A 23666-nucleotide genomic window follows, 5' to 3' on the forward strand; every position below is an offset into this window, starting at 1 on the left:
GGGGGCTGTACTAATGGAGGGGGGGTGGTTTGTTCTGAGGGGGTCTGTACTATTGGAGGGGGTGGTTTGTTCTGAGGGGGGGTCTGTACTATTGGAGGGGGTGTAGTTTGTCCTGGGGGGTTATACTTAGTGGGGGGTCTTCACTGATGGAGAGGGGTCTGTACTTGGTGGAGGGGGGTCTGTACTGGGGGGCGACTATAGTTGGTGGTGGGGGGGTGACACCATGTTTTACTGCACCGGGTGACACCAACCCTAGTGACGCCACTGTTATTAACCACTTCAGCTCGGGAGGATTTACCCCCCTTCATGACCAGGCATTTTTTGTGATACAGCACTGGGTTAATTGCGCGGTCATGTGACGCTGTACCCAAATAAAAATCATAATTTTTTCCCAGAAATAGAGCTTTCTTTTGGTGGTTTTTGATCACCTTTGTGGTTTTTATTTATTTATTTATTTTTTGTTTGTTTGTTTTGCGCTACCAACAATTTTGAAAAAAATAAAAAAATATTTTTTACTTTCTGCTATAAAACATTTCCAATAAAAAAAAAGTTAAAAATGGAATTTCTTCATCAATTTAGGCCAATATGTGTTCTGCTACATATTTTTAGTAATAAAAAAAACCCAATAAGCGTATATTGATTGGTTTGCGCAAAAGTTATATAGCGCCTACAACAATGGGATAGATTTAAGGAATTTTTATTTCTTTATTTCTTTATTTTTTAAACACCAGTGATGCCGGGATCACTGGTGGTTACAATGTATCAATGCCGGGATCACTGGTGGTTACAATGTATCAATGCCGGGATCACTGGTGGTTACAATGTATCAATGCCGGGATCACTGGTGGTTACAATGTATCAATGCCGGGATCACTGGTGGTTACAATGTATCAATGCCGGGATCACTGGTGGTTACAATGTATCAATGCCGGGCTCACTGGTGGTTACAATGTGTTACAATATGGCCAAGGCTCACTGGTGGTTAGACTGCCGGAAGTCCCCTCCTCCCATCCTACTCGCCCCCCTCCCCTCCAGATCTGCCCCTCCTCCCATTCAACTCACATCCCCCCCTTCCAGCTTGCCCCCCTCCCCTCCAGCTCGCCCCTCTCCCCTTCAGCTCGCCCCCCTCCCCTCCAGATCTGCCCCCTCCCCCCTGTTTTGCGTATTTCCTCTCTCTCTCATCAGGAAGCTCAGCTCTCAGTGTTTGAATACAGGGATTCCTGGACTCTCCTCCTCCAGGGGCCCCAGAGAAGACTGTAGGGCCACACTACAGGCCAGGATCTACGTCTTGCTGCTTTGCTGTCCTCTCATGGTACATTCCTCGAAGGTGCCCCATCCTCAGTGTTATTGGGTGAGTGGAGAATGACCCCCCTTCCGTCATGTATTGGTTCCCCCCTCCTCGGGGGTCCCCTGTTATATACATGTATATAGGGACCTGTATAATGGAGGACAGTGCGGGGGGCATCAGTGACCATCCATAGACAAGATTTACTGTACCCCCAATCTTCACATAGGTAACATGGACCGTCTGCAGGACAAATCAATATCTCTTCATTGCCTAATTTACAGAGTAATTAGATTGTCAGCTCCTGAACAAGGGAATGATGGTTGCATGACTTGGAATACGTTGTGGATGTGTTAACAGTTAGACGTATTAGTGATTGTATTTATCTGCTAACCCTGGAATGGACTAACGCCGGGGTCTCCAAATTGGCTGGATACGGCCCTTTGATTGCCTTTATCTGGCTCTCAAGGCACTATTTTATTTACTGATACCAATGATGGGGCACTATTCCTCCCACTGACACCAATGATGGGACACTATTCCTCCCACTGACACCAATGATGGGACACTATTCCTCCCACTGACACCAATGATGGGACACTATTCCTCCCACTGATATCAATGATGGGACACTATTCCTCCCATTTACACCAACGATGGCACACTATTCCTCCCACTGACACCAACGATGGGACACTATTCCTCCCACTGACACCAACGATGGGACACTATTCCTCCCACTGACACCAATGATGGGACACTATTCCTCCCACTGATACCAATGATGGGGCACTATTCCTCCCACTGACACCAACGATGGGACACTATTTCTCCCACTGACACCAATGATGGGACACTATTCTCCCACTGACACCAATGATGGGACACTATTCCTCCCACTGACACCAACGATGGGACACTATTCCTCCCACTGATACCAATGATGGGGCACTATTCCTCCCACTGACACCAATGAGGGGACACTATTCCTCCCACTGACAGCAACGATGGGGCACTATTCCTCCCATTTACACCAACGATGGGACACTATTCTTCCCACTGATACCAACGATGGGGCACTATTCCTCCCACTGACACCAATGATGGGGCACTATTCCTCTCACTGACACCAAAGATGGGGCACTATTCCTCCCACTGACACCAACAAAGGGGCACTATTCCTCCCACTGACACCAACGATGGGACACTATTCCTCCCACTGACACCAACGATGGAACACTATTCCTCCCACTGACACCAACAAAGGGGCACTATTCCTCCCACTGACACCAATGATGGGACACTATTCCTCCCACTGACACCAACAAAGGGGCACTATTCCTCCCACTGACACCAACAATGGGGCACTATTCCTCCCACTGACACCAACGAGGGGACACTATTCCTCCCACTGGCACCAATGATGGGGCACGATTCCTCCCACTGACACCAACGGGGTGGCACTATTCCTCCCACTGACACCAATGATGGGACACTATTCCTCCCACTGACACCAACGATGGCGCACCATTCCTCCCACTGACACCAATGATGGCGCACCATTCCTCCCACTGACACCAACGATGGCGCACCATTCCTCCCACTGATACCAACGATGGGGCACTATTCCTTCCACTGACACCAACAATGGGGCATTGTTTACTCCCAATGATGATGGGACATTTTCTACTCCCAATGGCCACAGTCTGGCCCCCCTAAAGTCTGAAGGACAGTAAACTGGCCCTTGGTTTAGAAAGCTTGGAGACCCTTAGACTAACAGAAGCAACTGCAGGTGATCACCCACCCCCCAGAATCCAAACCCTCTGTACCGGTTATGGTACCCACTTGTATATTTCATGAATTGTCAGAGACAAGCAGATCCCTCACCATGGATAGTGAGACCAAGAACCATGGATGGTGGATCTGTCCATCCTGACCTGAAATGGTCACCACTGGGACCCCCAACAGACAGAGAAGGATGAATCAAAGGTTGGTCAGTAAGAGGATCTTATATATTTTGGGGTGCCTTGCACTGTGAATGACACCCTAACATACTGTACAGTAGTCCCCAAACCACAACGCACAGCAACGCATACACCATGCATTGTGGTGTGCTGCATTGTTAATAATAAAGACACATGCATATTTTATCATCCAATGTGGTACACTGACATCCTATGTGACATCAATTCATGTTATAAGGCATGTCAATGTGTGTGCATTAATGTTCTGCAATGATACCCTTAACTGTAAATGGGCCCTCAGGCTACGTAATCCCAAGCCCTAAAATCTCAAAGAAGCTTTTACATAGTAATGTAATTTCAATCCTAAATTCCAGTAAAATAATCTGGTGATCCTGCCCTCCGGGGTCTTCATCTAGCCACTTCCTGGTATGGGGTGACAGCACTCTGTCCCTGCCTCCATATTGCACCCTTCACTTAGCCAGTAGTATCCCTTAAACTCCAAACGTTCTGCACAAATCAATGGCTATCGGGGTCAAAAACTCCATCACTGCTTCAAGAACATGTCATCTTCTCTCTCTCTAACAGCAGAACATCCAGTCGGTGGAGAATGTCGTTGTTGGACTCCAAGTATCTCAGTAGCATCAAAGGAGCTCAGGACTTCATCAGCATGGACCCCAACCTACTACGTGAGTAGATGATGGACTGCCATGGGGCTGTGTATAAAGATGGATGGGAGTGGACTACAACTAGGAGGGTGTATCTACAACCATGGCACAGCATGTGACTATTCAGGGGCTCAGAGCCAGTCTGGCTGCACCTTGACCTTCCCAGGCTGCCATCAAATTTGGAATGTCATTTTGAACATAATGAACGTGGACAATAGTCAGGGGAGCAGCAGAAGACACCCTTATTACATAACGCCTGCCCGTTATCAATCATATTCTTACACTTTATCGCTATATGTGGAGCGCAGACCACCACACCTATATGAGCCCAAATTTCCAAATCCAAAACAAGCCAATAGCCAATAGCCAATATTATGGAGGTGCTCTTCCCCCATGGCCAATATTATGGAGGTGCTCTACCCCCATGGCCATTATTATTGAGGTGCCCCCTCCCATGGCCATTATTATGGAGTTGCCCCCTCCCATGGCCATTATTATGGAGTTGCCCCCTCCCATGGCCATTATTATGGAGTTGCCCCCTCCCATGGCCATTATTATGGAGTTGCCCCCTCCCATGGCCATTATTATGGAGTTGCCCCTTCCCATGGCCATTATTATGGAGTTGCCCTCTCCCATGGCCATTATTATGGAGTTGCCCCTCCCATGGCCATTTTTTTGGAGTTGCCCTTTCACATGGCCATTATTATGGAGTTGCCCACTCCCATGGCCATTATTATGGAGTTGCCCCCTCCCATGGCCATTATTATGGAGTTGCCCACTCCCATGGCCATTATTATGGAGTTGCCCCCTCCCATGGCCATTGACCATTAATATAAAGTTGTTGTCCCCCTTTGTGGCTCAGACAGCCCCCACTCATCTGAGGAGGCTCAAGATTTTGAATGGTGTCTGTGGAATCTGTGCCCACTTGTGAGTTCAGGTACTGATGTTGGATGAGAAGACCTGGCTCACCCTCAGCATTCCAATTCATTCCAAAAGGTGTTCAGTAGGGATGAGGTCAGGGCTCTGTACAGGACACTCAAGTTCCTCCACACCAAACTGGTCATATCATGTCTTTATGGAGCTGGCTTTGTACACGGGGGTGGGGGGCACAGTCATGGTGAAACAGGAAAGGGTCTTTACCAAACAGTTACCACAAGGTTGTGAAGATCACAATGGTCTACAATGTCCTTGTATGATGGAGGATTACCGGGATCCTTCACTGGGGACACCTGAACTCCATCATTTGGAGGGGCTCCACAGACATTAGGCCATATAGTGTATATCCAGTTCCATGTATGCACCTTAACTGTCTCAGTGTTTGGACCTCTATAATTGCGGGACTCCAGAAATCTATGTGGGGTTTAGTGGGAATACAGACCCAGCATGGTGGATTGAGGAGGACTCTGGGGACATCAGGATGGAAATTAACCAGCCAAGTCTTCAGTTTTTATGTGAAAATGTTGCAAGTTATCCAAACCTAATGACCTCTCCATGTTTTGGATGGCGCAGGATTTCCGGAGGTCGTACTGGAAAGGATCCAGATAAAGATAGAGGATGACCTGACACCTTCCATCAATACAGACGGTGAGTTCCTTCCTATGGTAATAAGAATTTTGAGCTAATGACAGTTTATTAAATGTTCATTTGTGGCGGTTTCACATACAACTCCTCATGGAAAAATTTAAAACATTGTTATATTGTACTTCCCAACATTCCCAGACATCCCGAGATCATCCATTGTAACTTCCCAACATTCCCAGACATCCCGGGATCATCCATTGTAACTTCCCAACATTCCCAGACATCCCGAGATCATAACTTGTAACTTCCCAACATTCCCAGACATCCCGAGATCATAACTTGTAACTTCCCAACATTCCCAGACATCCCGAGATCATCCATTGTAACTTCCCAACATTCCCAGACATCCCGGGATTATACATTGTAACTTCCCAACATTCCCAGACATCCCGGGATCATCCATTGTAACTTCCCAACATTCCCAGACATCCCGGGATCATCCATTGTAACTTCCCAACATTCCCAGACATCCCGAGATCATACATTGTAACTTCCCAACATTCCCAGACATCCCGAGATCATCCATTGTAACTTCCCAACATTCCCAGACATCCCAGGATAATACATTGTAACTTCCCAACATTCCCAGACATCCCGGGATCATCCATTGTAACTTCCCAACATTCCCAGACATCCCGAGATCATCCATTGTAACTTCCCAACATTCCCAGACATCCCGGGATCATCCATTGTAACTTCCCAACATTCCCAGACATACCGAGATCATACATTGTAACTTCCCAACATTCCCAGACATCCCGGGATCATCCATTGTAACTTCCCAACATTCCCAGACATCCCGAGATCATAACTTGTAACTTCCCAACATTCCCAGACATCCCGAGATCATAACTTGTAACTTCCCAACATACCCAGACATCCCGAGATCATAACTTGTAACTTCCCAACATTCCCAGACATCCCGGGATCATCCATTGTAACTTCCCAACATTCCCAGACATCCCGGGATCATCCATTGTAACTTCCCAACATTCCCAGACATCCCGGGATCATCCATTGTAACTTCCCAACATTCCCAGACATCCCGGGATCATCCATTGTAACTTCCCAACATTCCCAGACATCCCGAGATCATCCATTGTAACTTCCCAACATTCCCAGACATCCCGAGATCATCCATTGTAACTTCCCAACATTCCCAGACATCCCGGGATCATCCATTGTAACTTCCCAACATTCCCAGACATCCCGGGATCATCCATTGTAACTTCCCAACATTCCCAGACATCCCGAGATCATACATTGTAACTTCCCAACATTCCCAGACATCCCGAGATCATCCATTGTAACTTCCCAACATTCCCAGACATCCCGGGATCATCCATTGTAACTTCCCAACATTCCCAGACATCCCGGGATCATCCATTGTAACTTCCCAACATTCCCAGACATCCCGAGATCATAACTTGTAACTTCCCAACATTCCCAGACATCCCGAGATCATCCATTGTAACTTCCCAACATTCCCAGACATCCCAGGATAATACATTGTAACTTCCCAACATTCCCAGACATCCCGAGATCATAACTTGTAACTTCCCAACATTCCCAGACATCCCGGGATCATCCATTGTAACTTCCCAACATTCCCAGACATTCCAGGATTATACATTGTAACTTCCCAACATTCCCAGACATTCCAGGATTATACATGGTAACATTCTGCTAGAATAAATTCCTGGCTTCAGTTTGATGACATGGGAGCAGACACCGGGGGGGGGGGGGGTGTCAGTCTGTGATGTCTGTGAATGCCGACGTTTCAGCCAGTTTTCATGGAGACGATTGCCTTATATTGTTTTTTCTATCACTACTTACTGTATATGACAGCTTTCTTCTTCCAATGTCAATGGTTATTAAGGAAGCTGTGGGTTCCGGCACCAGCCGTGTCCTTAGCAACCAGCAATATCACCTGGCCTCCATTCATTCTTTTTAAAGGGGACGTCCAACTTCCAATATGACCCCCAAAACTACCAGGCCAGGGAAGAGGTCCTTGTCCTTTTCAATATGGAGATGGAGGACATGTGGCATGGTATGGTTTGGGGGGAAGGAAGCATTTAGGCTGTATGTTCAGATAAGGGTCTGCTATGGAATGGATATGGGGGGATCCCTCGCCTTTTTTTTTTCATTCCCCCTTGGCATCCATACAAGATATCACATTTAAAATGATCTGGTATGAAGGTGACTGGTACTGACGTCAAGGTCTGGTATGTAATTTTAGGGGGAACCCCACACTGGTTTTTTATGGGGTCCCCCATTTACATCTACATATAACATCTTCTCTTCATCTCTGATAAGGGTCCGGTATAGTTGAAGGGAATCCCCGGGCATTTGTTTACATACAGAAGTAAGAGGCCAGGAACTGTCATTTACCAGTAATTTCCAGCAATGTAAACGTCAGTGTTGCTGTAGCCGGTTGTAAACATTGTACAGATGGGTCATTTCACACCAGAAGGAATTTTTTTTTTTAATGCTTGGGTACCTCAGGACAGTGCCCAGCCTCCCCCCCCCCCCCACCTCCCACTGCCATTTGCTTGACAATCTCATGCCTATTAGTCTAGGAAATTGCCATGATGGATTTCCAATATTTGGCTCCCATTGACTTCAGTCCTAAATATTATGTTTGCAGCCCCGAACCCCGGCCATTAAGCGTATCAATACTCAGTGGCTGAAGCCATTGCATCCAGAAGAGAGCCAGGAAAATAGCATTTTCTGCTTTGATGATCAGTGACAGTCTATATAGAAATGTAATGAGTATGGAGGCAAATGGAGGATGAGCAGCAGACATGACCCAGAAATGAATGTGCTCATTATTAACTCCTTTCATTCCAACAGGAGAGGATGGGAAAAAAGAAACGAAGGATGAAGAACTGCCAAACCAGACGCAGCAAAATGGGGAGGCGTCATACTATACCCGCGGTGCGTATCCTATGGAAGGGGGAGGGCTCATCCCGTACCCATAGTGTGTATTCAATGGAAGGGGGAGGGCTCATACCATACCCACCGTGCGTATCCTATGGAAGGAGGAGGGCTCATACCATACCCATAGTGTATATTCAATGGAAGGGGGAGGGCTCATACCATACCCATAGTGTATATTCAATGGAAGGGGGAGGGCTCATACCATACCCATAGTGTATATTCAATGGAAGGGGGAGGGCTCATACCATACCCATAGTGTATATTCAATGAAAAGAGGAGGGCTCATACCATACCCATAGTGTACATTCAATGGAAGGGGGAGGGCTCATACCATACCCACCGTGCGTATCCTATGGAAGGGGGAGGGCTCATCCCGTACCCATAGTGTGTATTCAATGAAAGGAGGAGGGCTCATACCATACCCATAGTGTATATTCAATGGAAGGGGGAGGGCTCATACCCATAGTGTGTATTCAATGAAAGGAGGAGGGCTCATACCATACCCATAGTGTATATTCAATGGAAGAGGGAGGGCTCATACTATACCCATAGTGTATATTCAATGGAAGGGGGAGGGCTCATACTATACCTGCAGTGCACATTCTATGGAAGGGGGAGATAAATAGCAAGGAGTAGGGGTGCTCACCGGTCTGGAGAAGGAAATATGTGTCCAAACCAGAGGTAGTTATTCTGTCCAACATTTCAGTAGATTGCAGTCTATCTTTGTTGAGATATTAAATCAGTGTTATTGATGTTAATGTTCTAATTAATACATTGTTTGTTTATTAATAATGTTACTTTGTATCTCTCTATCTCCCATCAGATCAATGTTTATAAACAATGTTACTTTGTATTTATCTATCTCTTGTCTGATCAATGTTATTTTGTATCTCTTTTTCTCCTTACAAATCAAGGTTTGTAAAGAAATACAAAGTAACATTGATCAGACAAGAGATAGATAAATACAAAGTAAAATTGTTTATTATTTATTTATTTATTTCAGGTACTTATATAGCGCTGTCAATTTACGCAGCGCTTTACATATACATTGTACATTCACATCAGTCCCTACCCTCAAGGAGCTTACAATCTAAGGTCCCCAACTCACATTCATACATACTGGGGACAATTTAGACAGGATCCAATTAACCTACCAGCATGTCTTTGGAGTGTGGGAGGAAACCGGAGTACCCGGAGGAAACCCACGCAGGCACAGGGAGAATATGCAAACTCCAAGCAGGTAGTGTTGTGGTGTGGTTGGGATTCGAACCAGTGACCCTTCTTACTGCTAGGCGAGAGTGCTACCACTACACCACTGTGCCGCCCATAAACATTGATCAGACAGGAGATAGAGAGATACAAAGTAACATTGCTTATAAACATTGATCAGTCAGGAGATAAACAATGTCACATTGTATCTCTCTATCTCCTGACTGATCAATGTTTATAAACAATTTTACTTTGTATTTATCTAACTCTTGTCTGATCTATGTTACTTTGTATCTCTTTACAAACCTTGATTTGTAAGGAGATAAAGAGATACAAAGTAACATTGTTTATAAACATTGATCAGACAGGAGATAGAGATACAAAGTAACATTGTTTATCTCCTGCCTGATTAATGTTTATAAACAATGTTACTTTGTATCTCTTGACTGAACAATGTTTCTAAACACTGTGTTATTGAAGCGATTGTTATAATCGACTACATATATATTTTATTTGGGTTTTGTTTCTCCTTCTTCTGTCCCAGTAGGGAGCTCAGTGCACCGGAGCCGCGGCGGGATCTCTGGGAAGGAACGCAGGAAAGATGCGGTCAGAGCGGGTCACAGATTTGGGTGTAATGGGTCCCTGAGTGAGATGGAGCGGGGCGGAGGACACCGGCGGGGAGGGAAGAAGAAGAGAGGCGGCTGGCACCATTTAGCCTTCCGGGACCGCCAGCAGTTGCAGCGTAAACTGAAGAAACACAACATGGCGTACACAGAGGAGGAGCGCCAGAGGGGGCAGCGATTCAGCGAGGAGGAGAACGAAGTCCTGGTGGCAAACGTCCTGAATCATTATAGAGAATTATGTGGTCAGTCCTCTGTGAAGGGCAGCGCCACGCAGAAGAGGCGGCTGTGGCAGGAGGTGGTGAATAATGTCAATAGCGTAGCAAAAACGTACAGGACCATCGAGGTGTGCAAGAAGCGCTACGGCGACTGCAGGCGGGCGGTGAAACTCAAGATGGCGGCTCTGGAGCAGCAGGCGCTCGGCAGGGGCGACCCCCACGAGCAGATCAGATTTAACAGCTGGGAAGAGAAACTGTGGCAGAAGATCTCCGCTCTGATGTCAGACGGGGGGCAGCACGTTCTGGATACATGTGAGCCCACCATGATGGATCTCGCCAGTAAGTAATCCCCAGTATGTGTCAATGGAGGCCATACAGCGGGGTAATTACCCTCTTCTGTAATGCTGCGTACACACGATCGGAATTTCGGCCCGCAAAAGACAGATGAGAGTTTTTCGTCAGAAAATGCGACCGTGTGTACGCTCCATCGGAATTTTGCTGGCCGAATTCCAGCCAGCAAAAGATTGAGAGCATGTTCTCAATTTTTCGGTCGGAAAAAGTTCCTATCCGAAAATGTGATCGTCTGTGGCAATTCCGACGCGCAAAATTTCTACGCATGGTCGGAAACATTTCGATGCATGCTCGGAAGCATTGAACTTCATTTTCTCGGCTCATCGTAGTGTTGTACGTCACCGCGTTCTTGACAGTCGTAAGTTCAGTGAACTTTTGCGTGACCGTTTATATGCAAGGCAAACTTGAGTGGAATCCCGTCAGAAAAGCCGTCATATCTTTATCCGATGAGAAGTCCGATCGTGTGTAGGCATCATTACACTTGACACATGCAGTTCATTTTGGAGATTCAGATGTATCCCAATCTCCAAATGAAATCTGTAACAAAATTTCTTTGAAATACGTTTTTGTTTCGTTTCGTATATTCGCTTTCTAATGAATTCCAAATTTTCAGAATGATTCGAAATTCAGATTGTTCAAAAAATGATCGACCGATTCGAATTCTGTGTGAAGAATAGCAGGTTAAGGAGCAGACCGGGAAGCCGGCCGCCTACGTCCTTAACAACCGATGACCCATCAGTAGACCTGAGCAATTCGTTTCGTTCTGAATTCGTTTTTCTACCAAATTCGACAAATTCGGTAATACGGAAATGTTCGACTTAACGAAAACCCGCTTTAACGAATTTTTATGAAAATTCGAAAAAAGACGTAAATTCGAAAATCTGAAATTCGAAAATAAGAATGAAAATTCATAAGAAAAAAAATTTGAAAACCCAAAAATTCCAAAATCTGAAATAACGAACTAATAATAACTATTACTAACTACGGGTATTGGAATCTCCTTTCAAATTTGGCTGTTAGTGAAAGTAACGAATGCGAATTTATCCGAAATATCGAATTATCCGAAATAACGAATGCCGCATCTAAGCAAATGGAACGCCAAAAATTAATAATAAATAATAATAATAAACTAGCATGGGAAAAACACGTATAAGGAGAGGTAATGGTGCTGCACACCCCGGATAATATGTTATGGGGAAGTTCCCCCGGGGGGGGGGGTTTTAAGCAGCGAAGTGAGCAAATAGTAGATAAATTTGAAAAAATACATTCTTTATTAAAAGTTATTGGCATACAATGTTTCCATAATAGTTAAAATATGAGCTCATATTTGAACTATTATGGAAACATTGTATGCCAATAACTTTTAATAAAGAACCTATTTTTTTCAAATTTATCTACTATTTGCTCACTTCGCTGCTTAAACCCCCCCCCCCCCGGGGGAACTTCCCCATAACAATAATAATAAACTTTTTATTATTATTAATTTGTTATGTTCCATTCATTTAGATGCGGCATTTGTTATATTGATAATTCAGAAATCCAAAAATTTGAAAGAATAACTAACTAACTAATAATAACTAACTATTAAATGATAGGTATTGGAATTTCCTTTTAAATTTTGTCTGTTAGTGAATGTAACGCAGGGGTCTCAAAGTACCGGCCCGCGGGCCATTTGCGGCCCGGTTAAAAATGGCCTGCAGGCAGAGCCGATCCAGGACGTCTTTTTGCACTGCACCCAGGCACCGCAGAGGGGGAGGCGCCAAAGAGCTTTACCTCTCCATCTCCTCTGTCCTCTCCGCTGCTGCAGCCCAGAGAGAGAACAGAGCCGGAGGAAGGATCCGCTCATCGATCCGCCCATCGCCCTGCCTACCTAGGCACTGACGATCGACCAGAGGCCCCAAACCAGGGTCTTGCTGCCACCTCAGGGCGGGAGATTGTGTTCTCTGGTTCTCCTATCACTAGGCCTGTGTGGAAGCCAGGAGGAGAGGACTCGGGAGGCAGATGATCCTGACTGCCAGGAGAGGTGAGTGAGCCATCACACTGAGGCAAAGTCCTTAGTGGGGGGACTGGGGTAGAAATTTGTGCAGTGGGGGGTATTTTATGGAGAGTAGGGGGGTATTTTATGGAGAGTAGGGGGGTATTTTATGGAGAGTAGGGGGTATTTTATGGAGAGTAGGGGGTATTTTATGGAGAGTGGGGGGTAATTGAGCAGTGTGGGGGTAATTGTGCAGTGTGGGGGGTAATTATGGAGAGTGGGGGGTATTTGATGGAGAGTGGGGGGTATTTGATGGAGAGTGGGGGATATTTGATGAAGAGTGGGGGGTATTTTATGGAGAGTAGGGGGTATTTTATGGAGAGTAGGGGGGTATTTTATGGAGAGTAGGGGGGTATTTTATGGAGAGTAGGGGGTATTTTATGGAGAGTAGGGGGTATTTTATGGAGAGTGGGGGGTAATTGAGCAGTGTGGGGGTAATTGAGCAGTGTGGGGGGTAATTATGGAGAGTGGGGGGTATTTGATGGAGAGTGGGGGGTATTTGATGGAGAGTGGGGGATATTTGATGAAGAGTGGGTGGTATTTTATGGAGAGTAGGGGGGTATTTTGTGGAGAGTAGGGGGTATTTTATGGAGAGTAGGGGGGTATTTTATGGAGAGTAGGGGGGTATTTTATGGAGAGTAGGGGGTATTTTATGGAGAGTGGGGGGTAATTGAGCAGTGTGGGGGTAATTGTGCAGTGTGGGGGGTAATTATGGAGAGTGGGGGGTATTTGATGGAGAGTGGGGGGTATTTGATGGAGAGTGGGGGGTATTTGATGGAGAGTGGGGGATATTTGATGGAGAGTGGGGGGTATTTGATGGAGAGAGGGGGGTATTTGATGGAGAGAGGGGGGTATTTGATGGAGAGAGGGGGGTATTTGATGGAGAGAGGGGGGTATTTGATGGAGAGAGGGGGGTATTTGATGGAGAGTGTGGGGTATTTGATGGAGAGTGTGGGGTATTTGATTGAGAGAGGGGGGAATTTTATGGAGTGTGGGGGGTAATTGTGCAGTGTGGGGGGTAATTGTGCAGTGTGGGGGGTAATTGTGCAGTGTGGGGGGTAATTGTGCAGTGTGGGGGGTAATTGTACAGTGTGGGGGGTATTTGATGGAGAGTGGGGGGTATCTGTGTAGTGTGGGGGTAATTGTGCAGTGTGCAGGGTAATTATGGAGTGTGGGGGGTAATGCTGGGGGGTTAATAATGCATTTGCTGACACCAGTGCTGGGTATAGTATATTATTGCTGGTATAGTTTTGTTTTTGAAGTTTTGAAAGTTTGCATGCGGCCCCCCCATGGGATAGGAAAACTTGTTATGTGGCCCTCGGGCAATTTGAGTTTGAGACACCTGGTGTAACGAATACAAATTTTTCCGAACTTATGAATTATCCGAAATAACAAATGCCGCATCTAAACGAATGGAACCTAACAAATTAATAATAATAATAATAATAATAAATAAAAAATACAAACTTTTTGTTTTATTATTATTATTATTATTAATTCTTTATGTTCCATTCGTTTAGATGCGGCATTCTTTATTTCGGATAATTCATAAGTTTGGATAAATTTGTATTTGTTACATTCACTAACAGACAAATTTAAAAGGAAATCCCAATACCTATAATTTAATAGTTATTAGTTAGTTCATTATTATTTCAAATGTTTTGATTTTCGGATTTTAGAAATTTTAGATTTTTACAAATAATCGAAATAACGAATACCGCATCTAAATGAATGGAACTGAACTATAATCACACACATGGGTTGGACTTGATGGACTTGTGTCTTTTTTCAACCTCACCTTCTATGTAACTATGAATGTAACGAATTTAAATTTTTCCCGAAGTTACGAATTTATTCAAAATAGCGAATTTCAATCATGACGAATGACCCAAAAAAATGAAAAAAACAAACAAACGACTGAAACGAAAACGAACACATTTTTCGGCAGCGCACATGTCTACCACTGACAGCTGAGATGTAAAGAAAAGAATTGCCAGCAAATACAAATTCAAGAAAAAACAGTGTAAGGCCCTCCCCACCCCCCCCCAATTCATACCAGAACCTTATCCGAGCATGCAGGCCAGGAAAGGGGGGCCCCCTCCTTAAACATACTGGGCCACATGTCCTCCACAATGCTCCCCCCCACTCTTGTCTTCATGTTGATGGGGACCTCTTCCCCACAACCCTGGCCGATGGTTGTGGGGGGTTCGGGGGGTGACTTATCAGAATCTGGAAGCCCCCTTTAACAAAGAGGCCCCCAGATCCCGCCCCCTCTGATGTGTCATCGGTTGTTAAGGACGCGGCGGCCAGCTTCCCAGCCCGCTCCTTAACAACCAGCTATTCTTCACACAGAAATAGAATGGGTCAATCATTTTTCGACCGATCCCAAGTGGAATTTTTCCAAAAAATTGGAATTCCTTAGAGAATTAATAAACAAAAACAAAACGAATTCCGAAATGAATCAACTAAACTAAATTAGTAACATAACAAATTTATCCAAAACGAATGTTTCCGTTCTGCACATGTCTACTGCAAATACCTGCTTCTGTTCTGTAGATATCAATATATTTCCTTCAGTGTATATTGCATAAGTGATAACTAGAAAGACAACCCCCAATGTGCCCCCCCCCATTAACCGGCTTCTCTTTTTCAGGCCTCGTCCCACTAGAGACCCCCGGTTCCCCCCTGTGCCACTCCTGGGCCCCCACTGTGGACACGGCAGGTGAGACCCCCCCCCATGTATGACACACCACCCTATGACAATAATGAGGTCTGATGATCCCCAAATTTTAAAATCATTAATCATTCTCTGGTCTGGGATTTGTGAATGGATGATTGGCTGTTGGTAAATCCAGGAGCAGGATATCTGGCAAGCAGAGCCCTGATAGGCAGAGGCATTAGCTGGTTGTAAAGTGCCAATGACCCTCATAACAGCACTCAGCGGAGGCTGGAAAACCAGAAACTTTTATACAGCCAACGTAAAACCATTTATGAATAATACACATTCAAAGTCTGACATATGAGACCTGCAAATGCCCTTCCCCCACCTTCCAAAATCCAATCATAATCCATAAATCCAGATCTGATAAAGTTACAATAATAACAACTGCCCACATGACTGTAGAAGTATATCCAAATTACTTAAAACATTGTTTATATTCTGCCTGAACAATGTTTATAAACAATGTTACTTTGTATATTTATATCTCCTGTATGCATAAAGTAAAATCTTTATAAACATTGATCAGATGGGAGATAGAAAGATACAAAGGAACATTGTTCATTAACATTGTATATTTCTATCTCCTGTCCAATCCATGTTTATAAACATTATTACTTTGTATTTCTCTATCTCCCATCTGATCAATGTTTATAGACAATGTTACTTTGTATCGCTCTGTCTCCTGGCTGATCAATGTTTATGAAAATCTTACTTTTGCATACAGGAGATAGAGAGATACAAAGTAACATTGATCATTAAAGTGGGGTTCCACCCAAAAAAACAAACATACCTGAAAAATTCTAAAAAAACAAAAACAAAAAAACATTTGGATATTTTTTTTTTTTAACTTACCTGTAAAAGCCTGTTGCTAGGGGGTCCCTCGTAGTCTGCCTCTTCCTTTGCCTGGGCTGGTGACATCACTTCCCAATCGGCACAGGAAGGGCTCCGCTCTGTTCCCTCCCTCCTGTCAATCATCTGGGACCCATTACAGGTCCCAGGTGATTGAGTGGCCAATCACGGCGCGCGGCGCCGCTCGCGCATGCGCAGTGGGCGCCAGGCTGACGAGCGGAGGGGGGGGGACGAGCGGGGCTTCGATCCCCCGCATCGCTGGACCCAGGGACAGGTAAGTGTCCAATTAAAAGTCAGCAGCTGCAGTATTTGTAGCTGCTGACTTTTTTAATTTTTTTTTTTTTTTTTTTTAATGGACCCCCCTGGGTGGAACCCCACTTTAAAAAAAAATTGATCTTTTTGCTTTTATAAAATGAAAAAGTTGTTTCCTTCTGCCCTAAACCGGAAGTAACGTCATGTTGTCACTCCGGTCCTCCAAGATCCTGGAGGTGATCAGAGAAGATCTGCTCTCTCCTCACCTCTGTGACCAGCCGTGTGAACTGTCCGATTGTTTCCTCGGCTCGCCGGCAAGAGCGATAAACCCGAGTATGACCGGTGAGAGGCGGGAGGGGGGGGGCAACCCCTCCCACTGCTTCTAAAAGTGATTCAGTGGGTAATGAGCTGCTCGGATAGCTTTTAAGAGAAAGAGAATCGCTGGCTGAAAAAAAAATACCGGGTTATGGCTGATAACTTCATCCATTGCCCTGGGAAACCACTTCAAAGCCACAACAAATATACAGTATCTGACAAAAGTAAGTACACCCCTCAGTCACATGTTTGTAAATCTTTTCTTCTATCTTTTCATGTGACAACACTGAAGAAATGACACTTGTCTACAATGTAAAGTAGTGAGTGTACAGCTTGTATAACAGTGTAAATTTGCTGTTCCCTCAAAATAACTCAACACACAGTCATTAATGTCTAAACCGCTGGCAACAAAAGTCAGTACACCCCTAAGGGAAAATCTCCAAAACTGGGCCCAATTAGCCATTTTCCCTCCCCGGTGTCATGTGACTCGTTAGTGTTACAAGGTCTCAGGTGTGAATGGGGAGCAGGTGTGTTAAATTTGGTGTTATCGCTCTCACTCTCTCATACTGGTCACTGGAAGTTCTACATGGCACCTCATGGCAAAGAACTCTCTGAGGATCTGAAAAAAAGAATTGTTGCTCTACATAAAGATGGCCTAGGCTATAAGAAGATTGCCAAGACCCTGAAACTGAGCTGCAGCACGGTGGCCAAGACCATACAGCGGTATAACAGGACAGGTTCCACTCAGAACAGGCCTCGCCATGGTCCACCAAAGAAGTTGAGGTCACGTGATCAGCGTCATATCCAGAGGTTGTCTTTGGGAAATAGACGTATGAGTGCTGCCAGCATTGCTGCAGAGGTTGTAGGGGTGGGGGGTCGGCCTGTCAGTGATCAGACCATACGCCGCACACTGCATCAAATTGGTCTTCATGACTGTCCCCCCAGAAGGAAGCCTCTTCTAAAGATGATGCACAAGAAAGACCACAAACAGTTTGCTGAAGACAAGCAGACTAAGGACATGGATTACTGGAACCATGTCCTGTGGTCTGATGAGACCAAGATAAACTTATTTGGTTCAGATGGTGACAAGCGTGTGTGGGGGCAACCAGGTGAGGAGGACAAAGACAAGTGTGTCTTGTCTACAGTCAAGCATGGTGGTGGGAGTGTCATGGTCTGGGGCTGCATGAGTGCTGCCGGCACTGGGGGGGCTACAGATCATTGAGGGAACCATGAATGCCAACATGTACTGTGATATACTGAAGCAGAGCATGATCCCCTCCCTTCAGAGACTGGACCGCAGGGCAGTATTCCAACATGATAACCACCCCAAACACACCTCCAAGACCACCACTGCCTTGCTAAAGAAGCTGAGGGTAAAGGTGATGGACTAGCCAAGCATGTCTCCAGACCTAAACCCTACTGATCATCTGTGGGACATCCTCAAACGGAAGGTGGAGGAGCGCAAGGTCTCTAACATCCACCAGCTCTGTGATGTCATCATGGAGGAGGGGAAGAGGACTCCAGTGACAACCTGTGAAGCTCTGGTGACCTCCATGCCCAAGAGGGTTAAGGCAGTGCTGGAAAATAATGGCGGCCACACAAAATATTGACACTTTGGGCCCAATTTGGAGATTTTCACTTAGGGGTGTACTGACTTTTGTTGCCAGCGGTTTAGACATTAATGGCTGTGTGTTGAGTTATTTTGAGGGGACAGCAAATTTACACTGTTATACAAGCTGTACACTCACTACTTTACATTGTAGACAAGTGTCATTTCTTCAGTGTTGTCACATGAAAAGATAGAAGAAAAGATTTACACAAATGTCACTGAGGGGTGTACTTACTTTTGTCAGATACTGTATATGTATTGCAGTCGGCAAGTGGAAATATTTCCTTCAGTGTATATTGCATAAGTGATAACTAGAAATATAACTCCCAATGTGCCCCCCCTCATTAACCGACTTCTTTCTTTCAGGCCTCATCCCACTGGAGACCCCAGGTTCCCCCCTGTGCCACTCCTGGGCCCCCACCGTGGACACGGCAGGTGAGACCCCCCCCCCATGTATGACACACCACCCTATGACAATAATGAGGTCTGATGATCCCCAAACTGAAAATGAGTTGCACTTAATTTTTCCAATATTCATAAGTGACCGGTCAGTGACTAAATTCTCACATTGAACATCTCCAGACACAGAGGGGGCCGCCATCAATCTTCTATAGTCAGGATCTGTGAGCCCCTCATAAAATCATTAATCATTCTCTGCTCTGGGATTTGTGAATGGATGATTGGAAATCCAGGAGCAGGATATCTGGCAGAGCCCTGATAGGCAGAGGAGTCAGCTGGTCGTAAAGTGCCAATGACCCTCATAATAGCACTCAGCGGAGGCTGGAAAACCAGAAACTTTTATACAGCCAACGTAAAACCATTTATGAATAATACACATTCAAAGTCCGGCATACAAGACCTGCAAATGCCCTTCCCCCACCTTCCAAAATCCAATCATAATCCATAAATCCTGATCTGATAAAATTACAATAATAACAACTGCCCACATGAATGTAGAACTATATCCAAATTACTTAAAACAATGTTTATAAACAATGTTACTTTGTATATTTATATCTCCTGTATGCACAAAGTAACATTTTATAAACCTTGATGAGATGGGAGATAGAAATATACAATGTTTATAAACAATGTTACTTTGTATCTCTCTATCTCCCATCTGATCAAGGTCTATAAAACTGTTACTTTGTGCATACAAGAGATAATTATACAAAGTAACATTGTTTATAAACATTGTATATTTCTATCTCTATCTTCTTCCATCTGATCAATGTTTATAGAGATAGAAATATACAATGTTTATAAACAATGTTACTTTGTATCTCCTGTCCATAAACAATGTTACTTTGTATTTCTCTATCTCCCATCTGATCAATGTTTATAAAACTGTTACTTTGCTCATTCAGGAGATATAAATATACAAAGGAACATTGTTTATAAATATTGTATATTTTTATCTTCTGTCCAATTAATGTTTATAAACAATGTTCCTTTATATATTTTGATCTCCTAACTGATCAATGTTTATAACCATTGTTAATTTGTGCATACAGGAGATCGAAATATACAAAGTAACATTGTTTATAAACATTAATTAGACAGGAGATACAAAGTAACCTTGTCTATAAACATTGTTACTTTGTGCATACAGGAGATCGAAATATACAAAGTAACATTGTTTATAAACATTGTATATTTCTATCTCTCTATCTCCTGTCTGAATAATGATTAGAAACAACGTTACTTTGTATCTCTTGATCCCTGAACGATGTTTATAAACACTGTGGCACACAGCAACTCCCCACTATCATTTTGAGGGATGGGAGTTGCTGACAATTGCAGGGGGGAGGGGCAGAAGTGAAGGACAGGATGTACTAGATATGCTCCATTTACTTCTATGAAGTTAGTTGGGCATGTGTAGCACGCTCGTGAAGGTTTTGGGGCATGTGTGGCATGCTCAGTGTTATATGAGACCAGCACTTGGGCCCGGTGGTGGCATCTTCAGTTTTGAGTCATCTCCATCCTCCAGCTTCTCCAGAATAGTAAATCTCTCTCCTTATTATCTTGCAGCCCCCTCCATTGTGCAGCCGGAGGCCTCGGCGGAGACTTACTCGGAGGGAGAAGAGGCCACGTCCCCCTTGGATGTGCAGATTGTCAGCGAATGGTCAGAGGTGGAATCTCCGTGCATCCCGGCACCCCAAACCCATAGCGAGAGGGCGGAGCTTCCTGAACCCCCAGCAGAGCTCAAAGCCTCCCCCAACATGGACATCGGTGAACATGTGACCGAGCCGCAGCCGCCTATCACCGACCAGGACTACCAGCGCCTGCAGGAGGAGTTCAGCCAGAACCTGAGGCACGTGACTCGGACCCACAGCTCCGAGCTGCACAAGCTGCGGGAGCACGTGGTGGAGGGCAACAGCCGCATCGTACAGCACCTGGAGGGCCTGGCCACGGAGGTGCGGGAGCTGAACGCCCACGTGCGCCAGATTCACATGAACCAAGCCCACTTCAATCTCATGTTCCAGAACTATCTCAGTGACACCAAACAGTTCTACGGGGCCATGGTTCAAGCCATGAGGAATTTACAGCAGCCCCAAGCCGTCAGCCCCATGGCTACCCCGGCGTCCTCCCCCGCGCCGTCACCCAAGCCCCACCCAACGCCGCCCAATCCGCTGCTACTGACCGCAATGTCTGACTTTACCGCCCTGTCCCCGGCGGGATCCGCTGAACCGGCCTCCGCCTCCTCCACCGCGTCAGAGTTACCCGTCTACATCAGAAACCGCACCACCCGGAGGTCTGCTTCCACCTTCCAGCCCCCCAAAAATCATTAAAGAAGGTCTAAAGAAAAAAAAAAAACTTTTTAAAAATGTTTTTGAATGAAGACGGGAAGAGTCAGAACCCGTCAGGTTTTCCTTTGCTACTGGGGAGATTTCTCTTCACTTCCAGTCCTGGGAAATCTCTCCAAATCGAAGGAAAGCCCCCCCCCCCCAGAGAGGTCCCAATCGGAAGATCCCTCCTCTTTTTTGGTGACAATTCAAAATTTGGGGTTTCCTGTCACATCCTGTTTTAGTGACACCAGAACAAATGGGGTGAATCTCCCCTGTGGGGACACAGGAAGTAGAAGAAAGGTGTGAGGCGCTGGATCTTTTAAGGCAGTAGATGTTCCCAGTCAGGTCTTAGGGGGAATGATGGGAATGGGCAGATCTCTCAGGAGTGGTGGATGAAAGTCCAACGTGTTTCAAGGCGTCGTGTGGCTTTTACCAACGCGTTTCAGCGGATAAAGTGGGTTTTTTTTTTAATCCAATGCGTTTCGGGGGATCAAGTGGTCCTTCATCAGGGCTTGGTACTCTTGAATTGAGCCTGTACTGGACTGCCAACATTGGAGGAATCCCGAGGCTTAGTGTGGTCACTCCAGATGCTGGCTAAATTCGACCCCTGGCCCTCTCTCCAGTCTTGCACAGGTGTACCGGCTCCCCTCCCCCCATCTGGACAGAAATAGCTTCCTCTTATTTCACTGCACACTGTGAGCATCTCACAATGTGTATTAGAAGTTGCAGCATGTCAGATAGAGCCCCGCCCCATTTCCTGGCTGGAGGACGCCCAGCATCATCTAGCGCTTTCCTCTCCAGACTGTCCCTGACCCCGCCCTTTTCTTTCATTGGATTTCAGTTCTTTCAATCATGAAGGCTCAGCATCACATGTGGGCGTGACCAAGACATGCCACCCCTACAGGCTGTCACCCCCCCATCAAGGAATTTTGATATTTGCATAACTCCTCCCAGGAACCTCCCCACTGCTTGCATCACAATTTTAGTTCTTTCAATCTTGGAGGGTCAGCATCACATGTGGGCGTTACCTATGCAAATCCAGCCAGCCTAGGAACGCCCACTCCTCCAGATTGACACCTGCCCATCAAGGCATTTTGATATTTGCATAACTCCTCCCACTGCTTGCATCAGATTTGAGGGGCTGGGATGTTTTTAGGAAGCTATGTACAGCACCCTGCTGGCCCCTCCCACCAGCCAATGATCTGCCTGCATTGCTTAGAGAAGCACAGAGGCCCGGTGATGACATCACTGGGACTAAAATAAACGTCATAAAAATGAAAAGATTTTATTTAAAAGTGTAATTCACATGTTGGTGGTTGGGGGGGGGGGGGGGGGGGATAATAAAGGAAACCTGACAGGGGGTCTGACCCTTCCGCTCTCCATCCAAACCTACATAGAAATCCACGGAGGAGACACTGGATACAAATCAGGAAGTCCGAATCCCCAAATCTGCAGTTCACTGACCCTCAGCCAGGGGGAGCCTGTCAGATGCTGCCGCTGCCAATTAACATGCAGAAAATGTGCCTGGACCCGCCCACCAATCTCCCGCCTCTCCCTTGGGAGCCCCGCCCAGTCCGTCCAGCAGCCAGTAACAGCTTAGTACATCCCGCCCACCGAGTCCTTCCCGCTGAAGACCATCTGTAAAGATTTTGTTACAAAGTAACAATACAAAGATACAAGAGAAATACAGAGGATCCCGCCCCCTGAGAATGCTGCTCACCTGGCTGCCTCAAAGTGGGGGTTACAACCTAAAAGTTGGGGGTGTAAAGTGGGGGTTCCAACCAAAAAAGTGGGGGGGTCCAACCTAAAATTGGGGGGTGTACAACGGGGGGGGGTCCAACCTGAAAGTGGGGGGTGTACAACAGGGGGGTCCAACCTAAAAATGGGGGGGCGTGCAGAAAGGATTCCAACCAAAATGTGGGGGGGTACAACAGGGGGGTCCAACCTAAAATTGGGGGGCGTGCAGCGGGGATCCAACCTAAAAGTGGGGGGTGTACAACGGGAGGGGTCCAACCTAAAAGTGGGGGGGGGGCGTGCAGAGCGGGTTCCAACCAAAATGTGGGAGGTGTACAACAGGGGGGTCCAATCCTAAAATTGGGGGGCATGCAGCGGGGATCCTACCTAAAAGTGGGGGTGTACAACGGGGGGTCCAACCTAAAAGTGGGGGGTGTGCAGCGGGGGGTTCCAACCAAAAAAGTGGGGGTGTACAACAGGGGGTCCAACCTAAAAGTGGGGGGGGGGTGTTCAGCAGGGATCCAATCT

General features: G+C 45.8%; 1 protein-coding gene across 4 annotated transcripts; it reads left to right on the top strand.

The window, feature by feature from the left end:
* Positions 1-1140: 1140 nt before the first annotated feature.
* LOC141145691 (uncharacterized) lies at positions 1141-23212 on the top strand. 4 transcript variants are annotated; one of them, XM_073632555.1, is made up of 8 exons: positions 1141-1351; positions 3835-3935; positions 5424-5498; positions 8349-8432; positions 10189-10821; positions 15522-15590; positions 18982-19050; positions 20647-23212. In XM_073632555.1, the coding sequence occupies exons 2-8, from the start codon at positions 3857-3859 to the stop codon at positions 21405-21407; spliced, it is 1770 nt and encodes a 589-aa protein (XP_073488656.1). In that variant the 5' UTR covers positions 1141-1351; positions 3835-3856; the 3' UTR covers positions 21408-23212. The 4 variants fall into 4 exon arrangements, with proteins under 4 accessions (XP_073488656.1, XP_073488657.1, XP_073488653.1 ...); XM_073632556.1 differs by having other exon boundaries at positions 3838-3935; XM_073632552.1 differs by lacking the exon at positions 1141-1351 and adding an exon at positions 3110-3274.
* Positions 23213-23666: the final 454 nt, after the last annotated feature.

The sequence above is a fragment of the Aquarana catesbeiana genome, linkage group LG05, assembly GCF_042186555.1.
Source record: "Aquarana catesbeiana isolate 2022-GZ linkage group LG05, ASM4218655v1, whole genome shotgun sequence".
In the NCBI taxonomy this organism is placed as follows: domain Eukaryota; kingdom Metazoa; phylum Chordata; class Amphibia; order Anura; family Ranidae; genus Aquarana; species Aquarana catesbeiana.

Coding starts and splice junctions, on each gene's coding strand:
- LOC141145691 (XM_073632552.1), top strand. CDS start 3,228: ATGGTCACCACTGGGACCCCCAACAGACAGAGAAGGATGAATCAAAG. Junction 3,275..3,834: donor CAGAGAAGGATGAATCAAAG/GTTGGTCAGTAA, acceptor TCTCTCTAACAG/CAGAACATCCAGTCGGTGGA. Junction 8,433..10,188: donor GGCGTCATACTATACCCGCG/GTGCGTATCCTA, acceptor CTTCTGTCCCAG/TAGGGAGCTCAGTGCACCGG.